Source organism: Nematocida major, assembly GCF_021653875.1.
Source record: "Nematocida major strain JUm2507 chromosome Unknown 2425, whole genome shotgun sequence".
NCBI lineage: Eukaryota > Fungi > Microsporidia > Nematocida > Nematocida major.
The window spans coordinates 5415-18229 of NW_025952923.1; the positions used below are offsets into that span (position 1 = coordinate 5415).

Here is a 12815-nt window from a genome sequence, read left to right on the forward strand (position 1 = left end):
CAAAACAGGAAGTATACAAATTCAACATCGACGTATGACAATTTACACACTATCATTCCCAACAAGAACCTATACGAAGACCATCTCGTGTTTAACTCGCTACCACTGACGAGGCACGACAGCCTTTATTGTTTATTCGAGCGCTTAGATACTTATTCGGGCTATTCTAGTTGTAATTCTTCTGGAAGTTCTAAGTGAAATTCGCAGTCTTTATTGTTTATTCGAGCTTAAACAGACATTATTTTAATTTGTCCCCTAAAGTCTAACTTATATTGTCCTCTTGCTAACCCTATTAAGCAATAACCAATTACGAGCAACTATGCTTCAGCATACAGCATAATATATTCTTGCTTATAACGTTCTGTCCAGACAATATACAATCACGAGAAATATGCTCTCACATAGAACAAAACTGATCTTCTGTTTCTTCAGGCAATCAGCCACGGGAATATCTCTGCTGATTTTTCAGGCACTCGGATTATTCGCTAGATCAGTCCTTGTTTGCATACCCACTTACAGTTGCAATAGTGGAACTCCAGGTGAAACTACACTCTTTATTTGTTTTTCCAGCCTTCTTAAACCTGCATTCTCTCCCACTACTGCAGCTGCACCCCTCCTGAAAATAGTCAGCTGCGAGTAAGCACCTGAAACTTCAGGCACACTGCAAACTCCCTGATATAATATCCGATCTCAGGGAAGACCTGCTCTTTCGCGTATTTCCCTCGTCTTCGTGTGCGCATACTTCTGGAACTCCTCCGTATCCGCATGCTTCACCAGGAGGTTGCAAACCAGCAGAGCCTTCTCCTGCGGCCAGTTCTGTGCACCTACAACCTGATCAATAACGGCATTCACTCGATTCAGGAGACCAGGCGCACTTTCCTCGGACCTGGCTGCAGTCCCTATGATCTTCTCCAAACTGTCGTCGACCAAGTCCCAGTCCCCGTGCAGGAGTCCAGCAAGACACCGATTCTCCAGAAACTCAAAAGTGCAGTCCTTCTCCCCATCCCCCAAGTACGTCTCGCAGTACGCAGAGGGACTGTTCATCTCCAGGACAAACCACATTTTCATCCCCGGGTCGTAATACTGTGTAGTCCCATCCTCGTACAGCGCCAGCAGGAAGTATACATCACTGAGCAGGATATTCACAATCCCAGAGTGTCCCACCACGCATCCTTCAACTGTCGTGTGCAAATCCACGTCAATCACCCGAAACTCCCCAAATGCAACTGCCAGGACTCTCCGCCCTTTCACGTCGACAGAAACAATTTCCCTGAAGGGGATCCCCGGGAGGAGAAGAACTCCCCTCTCGAGGCAGTATATCCAGAGAGTGTCCATCTTCCCTGCTCGTGCCCCCTCTGCACTCACTATCGCAAGGAGACTCCCATCTGCTCCCACCATCTTTATCGCATGTCCTGCCGTTGAAAACCACTCTCTCCCGTTTCTCCGCGTGCTCAAAAGAGTTTTCTCTGCCTTCACGGATATTTCGTACTTTACGCCTTTCGCGTGCGTCTCCATGTGGGCTATGCACCTCCCCGGGAGTACTTCTGGGCTTTTATCAGTGCACGCCTGCGTGAAAAGCACCACGCGAGGACCCTTAACTACGCCTGTTTTTGAGGGTTCTTCGAGCGGGGCTATAAACCTCGGGATAATTTTCTTTTTCTTCGGCTCTTCGCTCGGAGTTTTTTGAGATTTTTCCTCGCTTTTCTCTCCGCCCTCGCTCTGGGCTTCCCCCGGGGGAGACGGGAATTTCTCTCCCTTCTCCGCATCCACGAACTCTCTCGCGTACGGCAGAACTACGTCCTCCTCAACGGCAGGAGCTACTGGCTCTCCCAGCTCCTTCTCTTCAAACTCCAGCCGAAAAACAGATCCATCGTACGTGCATCCCATAAGGACTCTTCCCTCGGGAGCCCACTGCATATCCATTATCGGCTGCTCTGAGACCTCCTTCAGCAAAATCAGCGGCTTAGAGCTGGAGGAGCTCCAAATAGCGACACTCCTGTCCTGGGACCCTGTAGCGAGTATGTACGAGGAAGCTCCTGCACTCCTCCAGAGCCACGGATTGAAAGCCACCGTTTCCACGGGGGCAGCGTGCCCTATAAGCGTGTAATTTCGCGTGAGAGAGGGCGTGAGGAGGGAAACTGCGTCCTGCCCCTCGAAAAAGGCAAGCCCACAGGCTATATACTTCCCGTCCGGGCTCCAGCTCATCCGCGCAAAAAAAGACTCCATTTGCACGCCCTTGAAAGGCTTTTTTGTCGACGCAATTTTCTTCAGGAGCTTATTGTAGAGGAAAAGCTCGCCCTCGTCCCCGTACGTTGAGATGTAGCCTGACCCTGGGCTGAAGGAAATTCCCTTGCACCCCTTCTCGTGCTTCTCCAGCCGGGTCACAAGGCGGAAGCTCTCCCTGTCGTACACAAAAACAGATCCGTCGTATCCTCCCGTGGCTAAGTACTTCCGCCCCCAGGCGATGCTGGAGACGTCTGATTTATGGTCGGAAAGTCTCTTCTTCGTGTGGAGTTTGAACGCATTTTCTGTCTTTGTAACCCCCCAAACGATCACATTCCCGTCGTCTGAGGCTGTGGCAAGCATATTCCCGTCCTGGGAGAATCTCGTGCACAGAACAGCCCCTGCGTGCTTGGAAAAGGAGCCTTCCTCCGTGGTTTTTCCCCCAAATACTCTCCACGCCCGGACAGATCCGTCCTGTCCTCCCGTGATAAAGTACGAAGCATCTCCAGGCCATATATCTATGCTGAAGATTGTGCACTGCTTCTTGTTGAGGATATGCGCAGCACTAGACAATACAACTTTCATTAAAAAAATATCCATGCTCCAATGTAATGTATGCAGACTCGCAGCGAGAGAAGTAGACGGGGGATTTGTCTGTGCAAATGGGCATATTATGAAAAAAGTCGAGGAAGTTGAGGATATCACGGGGAGAAAGGGCCCGAGCGGGTTGGTGACGAAGAAAAAGCGCAGATACCGGCTGAGAGACGATATTTCCACGCTTACTCCGCGGGATTTGTGTGCTCTCCTGGGGCTGCGGTACTTAGCAGGCCTTCTTGCAGAGTTCTCCATCCCGAAGTTGGCCTTCCACCGGTACAAGGAGATGTACTACTCCTTCACGCACGGGGTTTCTTCTGCGAGTGAGAGAAACCTTGCGATGCAGTACAAGGAAATTGCAGATGTTTTTACGTTTCTCGTGAAGCGGGACTTGGAGGAGAAGGGGGGAAACCTCTTCACGGTGTACGACTTCCTGAGGAAATTCGACGGGAAAGACTGCATGTTCTCGCACTTTCTTATGCACAGGATGCGGCTCAGGAAGGCGTATATGATAAACATCCCGCTGAGCAATCACCCGCACAAAATAACGACGCAAAGCATCGTTAACCTCCTGCAGAAAACCTTCCCAAACCGCCCGGAGTACTTCAGCAGTGTTTTTGGCGTGTTCAATGACGCTGCCCTCCAGAAAATGTGCACTCTTCTCGGGGTGACAAAGACGAAGAGTGTGACGGAAGGATTCCTGCGCTTTAAAGAGGCCCTCGTGCAAATACGCTTCTGCGAGACCAGTAAGAACCTGATTTTCAGCGAGTCTCTTCTGGGGGCGTATCTCTACCTGTACTTCGCGGAGGGGTGCATCATATGCAGTGTGGGAGGACATCTCGTGATCCTCGAGAAAAGCACCGTCTTCCGGAAGGAGAGAACCACGCGGCAGGACTTCTTCTGCCGGGAGTCAAACATTGCGAACCTGAAGCAGATGAATCTGCAGGTAACAGCCGCCCAGGACACGGATGGGTGGAGTGCGCCCGTCCTGGACCCTGCAGAGTTCCCAGCCCCGGAGTTCGAGGAGAGTGCAGAGAGTAGCTGCACGGACTGGATTTCTGCGAAAGTGATGAAAAACATCGCTGTTGCTGCAGGTGGATCTGCTGACTCAATAGAGCACGTTGTTAGAAGTGTTTTGGCCGTGTACAGAAATGTTATTTCCAAAATATCCCCTGCCTTGTAGTCTCTAGTTTTTATTCTCTGGAGGCTTTTGGTTTTTTGTGAAAGTTTTCTACGCGGAAGCAGTTGCTCAATTCGGGTATTGCGTATATGGGCCTACTCAGGGGATAAATAACTGATGCTAAGAGATGGGCTAAGCACTCTATAGGCAAACTGAGTGTTCTATGTGAAGGCATAGTTGCTCGTGATTGGTTCTTGTTTCGGCAAAAATGAATGTTTATTTGATAGCACAGATATAAACAATAAAGGCTGTGAATTTCACTAGAACTTCCTGTGTTTTTTTAACTATTTATATTTATTGATTAATTTCCCATGCTGACAGCTGTTTCCAGCACGCACTGGCGCTTTGGGGCTCTTTGAAAAATTTGCAAAAATAAAAAATAAAAAAGAAAAAATAAAATTGGGAAGGTTTATTTCCAAAGTGAATGTTTATTTCCTAAGACCTTGCAAAAGAACAAATTAAGAACAACCCGAATATCTGCTTCTGAATTTCTTCCCACTTGCCCATTCTCTCTACTCTTCATCTGCTCCTTTCGCCTGTATGCCCTGCAAGTTCCTACTTCCACCATTACAACTATTACAACTGAAAGCTTTTCCGAATAGCTCGAAGTGTTGAATAAGAGCATAAACCCACCCATAACACCCAGAAAAAGACCCTTTCTGCAGGAGAACTGGAAGATGCCTGAGATCATAGAGGGTGTGCATATGCCTGAATTATACCATCCAGTGACTCTTCTGCTTTCCTGCGGGTTCCTACGATATAAAGTGAATGTCCTCCGGTTTAATACGCCTTTGTTTTAATTTTTGCATCCGAATGGAAGGCAGCAAGGAAGAAAAAAGTGCGAAAAGGGTAGAGTGCATAATTAGCCTGCAGGAAACCGATAAAGTAGCAGACATGTTTATTGCATACTTGGAAGAGAGAACTATCCCTGGCCTGGGAGAGAAGGAAGTGCAGGCATATGTAGATGCATTTGCAGATGGTAATGGGCATATTCCTAGCCTGATATACCCCAGAAGAAGCACGCGAGAGACCTGCCAAGTACTGGACTCTCTCTCGAAGGATCTGCACGAGACTGTTCGCACTGCCCTGGGAGAGTATGTATTGCATATGGAAAAGAAAAAAGCAGAAACTTCTTCCAGCACAGACAGTTGGAGAGCTCTAGTATACCCCAGCACGCGAGAGGACATTGTGAATATGCTGGACGGAGTGCTGGAGGACTTTATTAAAAGCTCGCCCTCTCTCCGGTTTGCAAGCCCGATGATTCTCACGATAAAAACTATCATTACTTGGGCGACTCTTTTCGCGCTGACAGTTCTTGCCTTTGCGTACGTGATTCGCTGCAACTTTCCAATGCCCATTTCCGAGTACCGCCTGTAGGACCGGGAGTACTTGGGCTGGAACTTTGTCTGGACTTCGCTCACGGCGTGGGAATGCTCTCTGTGAGTTTTCGGTGAGTTTTGATGAGTTTAACGGTAGATGCAGATGAGAATCACAAAAACACCGAGGGATAGAAGGCCGAATAGGCCTGTTGCGGCACATACTCGCCTTTTTCTGGCACTTTCCTTCAGTAAGGGCGCAAAATAGAGGCTTTCTATTTGCTCTTGGTCTATACAGTCCAGGTCAAGAATTAAAGACTCTGCTATTTCATCTACTTGCTTGCTCCTGCTGGGAGAGTCTCCTGCCTGGAGAGATTCCAGAACGTGCTTTATCTTCTTGTGGGTTGCCTGCACGGATGCAATTCTGCCGCTTATTAGCGTCATTACTTGCATGTGTATTTCGCGCAAAGTGCTTGGGCTTTTCACGGCGTCCATGCCCTCCACATTCACGAGGCGGGCAAGAATGGGCCTGATCCCGTGCAGGTTTTCGCTGATTTTCTCGTTAACTGCTGATATTTCTGTGGATTTCTTGTCTATGCACGCGTGGAGTGCGCTGATAATGGCCTCTGCCAGAACTGGGATGCACTCGCACTCTATGCTCGTTCTGAGCTTTTCTCCTCCTACGCGAATGACCGACATTTCAGAAAGCGCTTTCTTCTCCGCCAGAAATAAATGGGATAGTCTCGGGCACCAATCACCCGCAGACTCCACAGAGCAGGCCAATCCCGTGGAGTATAAGACTCCCGAAAACCCCCATCTCAGAAAGAGTGAATTTGCCCGTTTTATCCGTGCCTGTTGAAGCACTTCCCCTCAGTCATAGACTGCATTATACAAGCACTGCAGCATGGCGTTAAGAAACAAACGCATTCAAGCGCAGAAAACCTTATCAAAAACAAAAGTCTCCAGAAATCAATCTTGTCAAAAAAAGTCTCTTTTCTACGCAGAAGCAGTTGCTCAATTCAGGTATTGCGTATATGGACCTAATTAAGGGGATAAATAACTGATGCTAAGAGATAGGCTAAGCACTCTATAAGCACCAATAAACAATAAAGGCTGTGAATTTCACTAGCACTTCCCGAAGAATTACAACCGTCTCCAAGAAATAAGTGTATACATTCACTGAAAGCCTATGCAGTAAGCCTGTAAAGAGTCAGCTTCTGCTAGAGATTTTAGAATAAATATTTATTCTATGTGCTTGCAAGCCCTGGAATTGCTTCCCCGCTTAACTTGTCTTGGACAGTTTCCTTAACCGCACGTGTTCATCGCTGAAGATCCGCAGCTTCCTCCTGCACATCCCTGCATCTGAGGCGGACAGTTTCCTCCAGAGCATCCCTGCATATGCGGAGGACAGTTTCCTCCAGAGCAGCCTTGCATGTGAGGAGGACAGTTTCCTCCAGAACATCCCTGCATGTGAGGAGGACAGTTTCCTCCTGCACAGCCGCCTCTAGAGCGTCTTCCTGAGTGCATCATCGGTCCTCCCATCCCATGGTGTCCTCCCATGTGTCGTGAAGGACGAGGACAGCCGCCTCCCATAGGGGATCCACATCCGCTGCGGACAATCCCAAAATATACAAGTGTGAATGTTGTTGTTAGTAATATTGCGTTTGTTAGTTTCATTGTACTTTCTTTTTTCCGCCCTCTATTTATACTTTGAGCTTCCTGAAATCAGGAGAATTAGTTTGATTTTTTTGGGAATTTGCCCTTTTTCCGCGCTCTGATTGGTTCTTTCCACGTTTTTTCCAGGGGATTCTCTGATTTTGTTCGCTCAGGGGAGGACGCTGTGATCTCTGCAATTGGGCAGTTTTTGCTCTATTCTCTCCTGCATAAGAGACTGCGGGAAAGAGCAAAAATTTGTGCATGGGAGCTTTCGAGAGGGAAAAGTGCAAAAAGAGCTTTTCCAAGGCGGGGGCACGTGTGACAAGCGGAATAAAGTACGGAACAGACTACCTCGTATACTTGGGGGAGCCTGGATCTGTGCACTCACTTTTCACGCTAAATTCAGAGGTTTCAGCCTCTTTCAGAGCCCTTTCTGCGCTTGTCCGCGTCTCTTCTTCCGCGAAGAAGGACTTTGTCATGTGTGCGCCCGATGGAGAGGGTCTTTTCGTGCGTTTCAGCAGGTTCTTCCTTTAGCCCCAGAAAGCCCCGTCTGTGCTGCTTCCTGCATGCGAAACAGTTTTGCATCGGCAGTAAATAGGAGATGAAACGAGGATAAGACAGTATCAGGCATCACACACGGGGTATAAATAGGGAGGAAAATGCAGGCGCATGAAACAGCAGCTATCCATCCTAGGAATTGCGATTACAGCAGCGATACTCTATGTCGACGCATCAAAAGACCCTGCCATGCGGGAGAAAGACCTTCCGAACGTTGTAGCTTCAGAGACGAATCCCACCGCGCCCTTGGAAATCAGGGACTCCAAGGGCCCGCTAAAAAAAAAGAACCTGCTTGCAGAAAAAGGTAGTTTCCTCTACAGGCTAGTGCAAAGACTCGGCCTGTACGCCAGGAATGCACTTCTATCGAGTGTGAAGCCTATTTCCACAAAAGCAGTCCGGTACGACCCCGCCGACTACAGCGACGAGGGCAGCGAGGACAGAACCTCCGACCTGCTATCCACCGACAGAGAAATAAAAACTTCAGAGAATCCTCTTAACTCCGGATGTAACCCGTATGATGCTCCTCCAAAGCCCAAGAAAAAGGAGGAGTACAGGATTAGCAAGTTTCATCCTTCTTTTATTCCGTACAGCGGAAATGTAGCTGAATTTTCTCCCCTCCCCGGGACACGTCCTGCCCGGAAAAAGTCCTCGATCGAGGAGGGCTTCTTCGAGAACTTTGAAAGCCACATTGGAAATGTCTACAACAAAAAGAAGTTCGTGAAAAAGGGAATTGAAAATGCGAAGAAAAACCTCCTCGCACAGGCAAGACTTGCAAGGGCGTACACCTCCGCAGCTGCCCATAAGACACTCGGGGCTTTTGAGAATACGCTGCGATCTTCCCAGCTTCTCTCCGACCTTGTGAAGAAGGGCCTTGTAACCTCCGGGTCTGCTGCTAAGGAACTTACGAAGTCCATGAAGGACGTAGCCTCGGAGTTAGTCGATGCAAATGCAAGGAACATAAAGGGGGCTTCAAACTACCTCCTGCAGACGGCAGTGGGCTCTGTGAAGGGAATTGTCGATGGAATAAAGGAGTCTCCAAGTGCCCTGCAGAATATGCTGAAGACTTACAAGGGGGTCTTTACAAGCCCAAAGTTCAACCTGTTCAAGAACCTTCCATCTATATCTGGGTCCATGGATATAGAGATGGCGAGACTGCAGGAATTTCTGCATCCTCATCACAAGAAGCCCATGGGATCAGTGTGGTCTTCCATGCTCAGCGCAGTTGGATCGATAAAGAAGCAGTGGAAAAGTCTTGGAATGTCTTCCCTCTTCAGCAGCCAGGAGGAGAGGTATAAGACCAGATTTTTATCCCTGACTGAAGACCTTGCTAGGACCCTGGATGCCCTGACCAGCCGAATGGGGAGAGGGGTTAAGCTGCAGATTCCTGGGGTAGAGTCTCTTCGCTACAGGTTTAAGTGCATTTTGGACGAGCTGAAGAAAAAGACCAGCCTCACAATAAGCGGAAAACTTGGCTTTAAGTCCCTCCTGGACTACAGTATGGGCGTGTTCTCAGAGCTGAAGGAGATAGACAAGTCTATTTTGGGCCTGATTCCAAAGGGCTTTTCCAATACGTACAACGGTCTTTTTGATGATACCAGCTTCACCAACCCACTGCCCTCTTTCTCAGGGTTTGGCAGCATGGGAGAAAGAGCTCTAAACAGTCTGAAAGACTCCAAATGTGCGCTGAAAAAGCTTCTATACTGTTGAAGGCCGTGCGTCTGGCGTGCTGTCGTATTTATATAATTGAATAAACCAACTAGCTAGATCTTCTTGCTCCGCCGTTCAGGGCTTTCATTTCCCGTGCTCTGCGCCTGCCTCTTCTGTGCGTGCAGAAAGTGTAAAAAGAATAATAAATCCGTCTGTATTGAAGAGTTTTGCTTTTTTTTCGCGTGGGGACTTCCCCGGGGAGAGAGCCCGAAAAATTGCCCGAAAAATCCGGCAGGAATCCTTGGGCGTGTGCGAAGGGCATACGATGCCGAGCTGATCCTGCGCGTGGCTCGTGCTGTGCTCTTTTTTTGTGCACTCTCGGGGGAAAAGTGCCGAAATTCCTGCAGGAAACCCGGGAAAGAGGAGGGGAGACCCCGGGAAAAGACGCGTATAAAGTGCACGCGTGCCCGAAAGGGTCCTGCATGCGCGAAGTGCCTGGAAAAAAATCACCGTATACCCACAAGAAAATCCAGGGAAAGACGCACAAAAATGCTTTATTAACAAATCCTGAGTGCACGCTAAAACAAGCAGGCGTCATTTCCTTTCGAACTTGCACTGGGAGGGGCATTCACTGCTGCAGGCTGAGCTACAGGAGTTGCTGGAGTTGCAGGCTGAGCTACTGCAGGAGGAGTTGCTGGTGGAGGAGGAGGATTCGCTGCAGGAGTTGCAGAAGTTGGAGTTGCAGGAGTTGCTGCAGGAGGAGTTGGATTCACTGCAGGCTGAGCTACAGGAGGATTCACTGCAGGAGTTGCAGGAGTTGCTGCAGGAGTTGCAGGAGGAGTTGCCGGAGCTGGAGTTGCAGGAGGAGTTGCTGAAGTTGAAGTTGCAGGAGGAGTTGCTGCAGGGGGAGAAGAAGCAGCAGCAGATGCAGCACTAAGAGCCTGTCCCTGCGGAGAAGCAGCAGCTGCAGCTGCAGGGTCTACGGGCAGAGGCACAGGCGGAGTAGGAAGCCCAAAGGCGGATACGCACAGGAAATACCCACAAATCCAGACGATAGCTATTATTACGTGCTTCACTGCGCTCATAAGTATTTTTATTCTCTTTATGCCTTGCTAAATACTTTTTCGCATGGCGAGCCAACAAGATTTGCCTAAATTCCTGCCAATAGAAGGGCCTTTTTCAGGGCTTGCACCACTACATCTCTGCCAAGCACGAGAATGCTCTGGGCCAGTCCATTTCCCGGCCTGTTTTCTGGGCTTTAAATTTTCAGGGGAGAATACTCATAATAATTCCCTGTTCTGGAGTATTGCAGCTGGCATAATGTTCGAATACCCCGTGGAATAAATGCGTATTTTTCTGCTATGCGTGGAGTATGCCCAATTTTAGCGAGAGAGTATTTAAATATCCTGTGCCAGGACGGGAGAGTAGACCCAGAGGGAGTGCATGCAAAGATGTGCACACCCCGGGAGTTTCAGCCTGTCTTTCTGAGAGCGTCTTTCCCGGGCGGAAGTCCCCAGAGAAAAGCGTAAATTTTTCTTCAGAGAATGGAAAGCCAGAAGCCACAGGAAGTCTCCAGCGCGCAGGAGAGAAAGGAGTCACGGCAGGAGACAGCGCCCATTAAGGATCCGCGTTTCTTCAAGGGCACAGTGAATCCCCTGTACTTCTCCGACACTTACGGATTCCTGTACGAGAAGGAGGAGGAGCAACTTGCAGAGAGGCAGAAGCAGGGGGAGAACGTGAAGAGGCAGCTGGAGCGAGTGGAGGCCCGGAAGAAGCTCCTGCACCTCCGAAGAACCGAGCAGGAGATAAAAAAGAGCGAGTTTGAGCGGGTGAAGGAGGGCAAAGTCCCGTTCTACACCTCCCGAAAGCACCGGAAGATCATACAGACCGTATACAGTGCGAAGGAGAAAGGAGCCGAGCACATAATCAACCGGCTGAAAAAGAAGAGGAAGGAAAGAGAGAACAAGTCCAGGAGAATCTGCGAGTAGCTTTATTCCCCAAAAAATACGAAATTCCCGCAGGCTAAGCCCCTCTCTCATAAAAGGACGGCTTTATCTCAATATACGCGGAGAATATATAGCTCACAATAAATATAAGGCCGACAAGCAAGAATATTTTGATATCATCAGAGACACTGCGCGTCTTCTCTGCATCACGCAAACTCTCTGTGGAATCCATTCTTTCGCATGTTTTATCGTACAAATAGACAAACAAGAAACACTCCTCAGACGGAAATAATGGGCGCACGCCGAGTTCAGAGTTCTATTACAATGCAGCACATCCCCACCACTAAGAAGATAGAAGAAGAAGGCCAAATATACTTCGAAGTCTACACGAGCAACGGCCTCGCCAGAAGCATCTCCTCCCCTGCCCCCTTAAGAAGCGCATATGCAGATCTCCCTGCAGAGGAGAGTTTTTCCTCCCAGAAGTTCGTGAGTCTCCGAATCCTCTACAGCATCAGCAGAAACCAAAACTCCCACGTCTTCCTGGGGCGCAGCATCTCCACGGGGAAGCTTCTTGTCGTGAAAATGATCAGCACTCGCACGAGGGAGAACCAAGCCCAAGTAAAAAACGAGACAAACCTCCTCCCAGGACTCCTGCACAGGAACATAATACGATACTTCGGGCACGATCACTTCCTGCGCACAGCTACTATATACCTCGAGTACTTCAAGAGCGTGGAGCTATTCAGTCTCCTGCAGCAGAATAGGATCCTCCCCGTGGGACTTGCCCTGCACATCTTCCGAGAACTTGCAGATGCTCTCTCCTACATGCACGAGAGAAGAATCTGTCACCTCGACATAAAGCCAGAGAATATTCTCATCAACAGCCGCCTGCAGATAAAGCTCATAGACTTCGGAATGTCCCAGAGAGCGCTGAAGAACGGCCTTGTAGAAGCATACGGGGGATCAGTGAACTATGCCTCTCCGGAGGCTGTTGAGGGGGGAGTTTACAACGGATTCCTTGCAGATTCTTGGTCCTGCGGGGTAGTTCTCTTCCTGATGGTGAACGGGAGTTTTCCCGTCTCCAGCGCATCCCCCTCCCTCCCCCACGTCCCACGGGAGATACTCCGCATCCTCGAGCGACTTCTGCGCATTTCCCCTAATGAAAGATCACCAATCCAAGAGCTCGAGCTGTAATAAGTACTCGCACTCTCCAGGGGAAATGCACTCAGACTCTGCGTTTCGGGCCTTCTTATCGGAGGTCCAAGACGCCAACGCCCAAATAAACGAAGCAGGAAAGATATACGCAGCCTTTTCCGGGGGATCTGACACGGGGGAAGATCTCCGCCTTTCCGAGGAGTTCAGACGCACGATGGAATCTGCAGAGGAGAAAATCTCCGGGCTTGCTCGCCTGCAGGAGAATAGATCGACCCGTCAGAGGCAGATCCACGTGCAGAGTCTCCTTGAAAGAAGCCAGGCCCTTTTGAAGGCGTTTTCCTCCGAGCAGCAGAAGAAGCTCCAGAAAGAAGCAGCCAGGATGCGGGAGAAGTACCTCGTGGCAAAGCCTGCAGCCTCGGAGGAAGAACTTTCTGCACTCTCCGATGAAGCTTCCTCAAAAGCCCTCATCGCAGAGGCGTATAAGCTCGGGGGAAGCCAGAAAACAGTCCAGGAGGCAGAGGAAAGAAGCGAGAAAATAGT

The 12815-nt window shown here is 49.3% G+C and overlaps 9 protein-coding genes across 9 annotated transcripts; 7 read left to right on the forward strand and 2 right to left on the reverse strand.

Moving 5' to 3' along the window:
- Positions 1-690: 690 nt before the first annotated feature.
- On the reverse strand, positions 691-2808 carry NEMAJ01_2198 (protein HIRA/HIR1; the record flags this gene model as incomplete). Its single annotated transcript, XM_047916036.1, has 1 exon — positions 691-2808. One exon carries the CDS (start codon positions 2806-2808, stop codon positions 691-693), a length of 2118 nt encoding a protein of 705 aa, XP_047771993.1.
- A 13-nt stretch (positions 2809-2821) lies between these two features.
- NEMAJ01_2199 (uncharacterized protein) lies at positions 2822-4000 on the forward strand (the record flags this gene model as incomplete). Its single annotated transcript, XM_047916037.1, has 1 exon — positions 2822-4000. One exon carries the CDS (start codon positions 2822-2824, stop codon positions 3998-4000), a length of 1179 nt encoding a protein of 392 aa, XP_047771994.1.
- Positions 4001-4810: 810 nt separating this feature from the next.
- On the forward strand, positions 4811-5374 carry NEMAJ01_2200 (uncharacterized protein; the record flags this gene model as incomplete). Its single annotated transcript, XM_047916038.1, has 1 exon — positions 4811-5374. One exon carries the CDS (start codon positions 4811-4813, stop codon positions 5372-5374), a length of 564 nt encoding a protein of 187 aa, XP_047771995.1.
- Positions 5375-5463: 89 nt separating this feature from the next.
- On the reverse strand, positions 5464-6012 carry NEMAJ01_2201 (uncharacterized protein; the record flags this gene model as incomplete). Its single annotated transcript, XM_047916039.1, has 1 exon — positions 5464-6012. One exon carries the CDS (start codon positions 6010-6012, stop codon positions 5464-5466), a length of 549 nt encoding a protein of 182 aa, XP_047771996.1.
- A 1218-nt stretch (positions 6013-7230) lies between these two features.
- Positions 7231-7503, forward strand: NEMAJ01_2195 (uncharacterized protein; the record flags this gene model as incomplete). The annotated part of the gene is made up of 1 exon (XM_047916033.1): positions 7231-7503. The coding sequence occupies one exon, from the start codon at positions 7231-7233 to the stop codon at positions 7501-7503; it is 273 nt and encodes a 90-aa protein (XP_047771990.1).
- A 135-nt stretch (positions 7504-7638) lies between these two features.
- NEMAJ01_2202 (uncharacterized protein) lies at positions 7639-9234 on the forward strand (the record flags this gene model as incomplete). The annotated part of the gene is made up of 1 exon (XM_047916040.1): positions 7639-9234. One exon carries the CDS (start codon positions 7639-7641, stop codon positions 9232-9234), a length of 1596 nt encoding a protein of 531 aa, XP_047771997.1.
- Positions 9235-10718: 1484 nt separating this feature from the next.
- NEMAJ01_2203 (uncharacterized protein) lies at positions 10719-11162 on the forward strand (the record flags this gene model as incomplete). The annotated part of the gene is made up of 1 exon (XM_047916041.1): positions 10719-11162. One exon carries the CDS (start codon positions 10719-10721, stop codon positions 11160-11162), a length of 444 nt encoding a protein of 147 aa, XP_047771998.1.
- Positions 11163-11411: 249 nt separating this feature from the next.
- On the forward strand, positions 11412-12314 carry NEMAJ01_2204 (BR serine/threonine kinase; the record flags this gene model as incomplete). The annotated part of the gene is made up of 1 exon (XM_047916042.1): positions 11412-12314. One exon carries the CDS (start codon positions 11412-11414, stop codon positions 12312-12314), a length of 903 nt encoding a protein of 300 aa, XP_047771999.1.
- On the forward strand, positions 12280-12813 carry NEMAJ01_2205 (uncharacterized protein; the record flags this gene model as incomplete). Its single annotated transcript, XM_047916043.1, has 1 exon — positions 12280-12813. A coding segment is annotated over one exon (534 nt), but the record flags the coding sequence as incomplete, so codon positions are not given.
- Between the last annotated feature and the right edge of the window lie 2 nt (positions 12814-12815).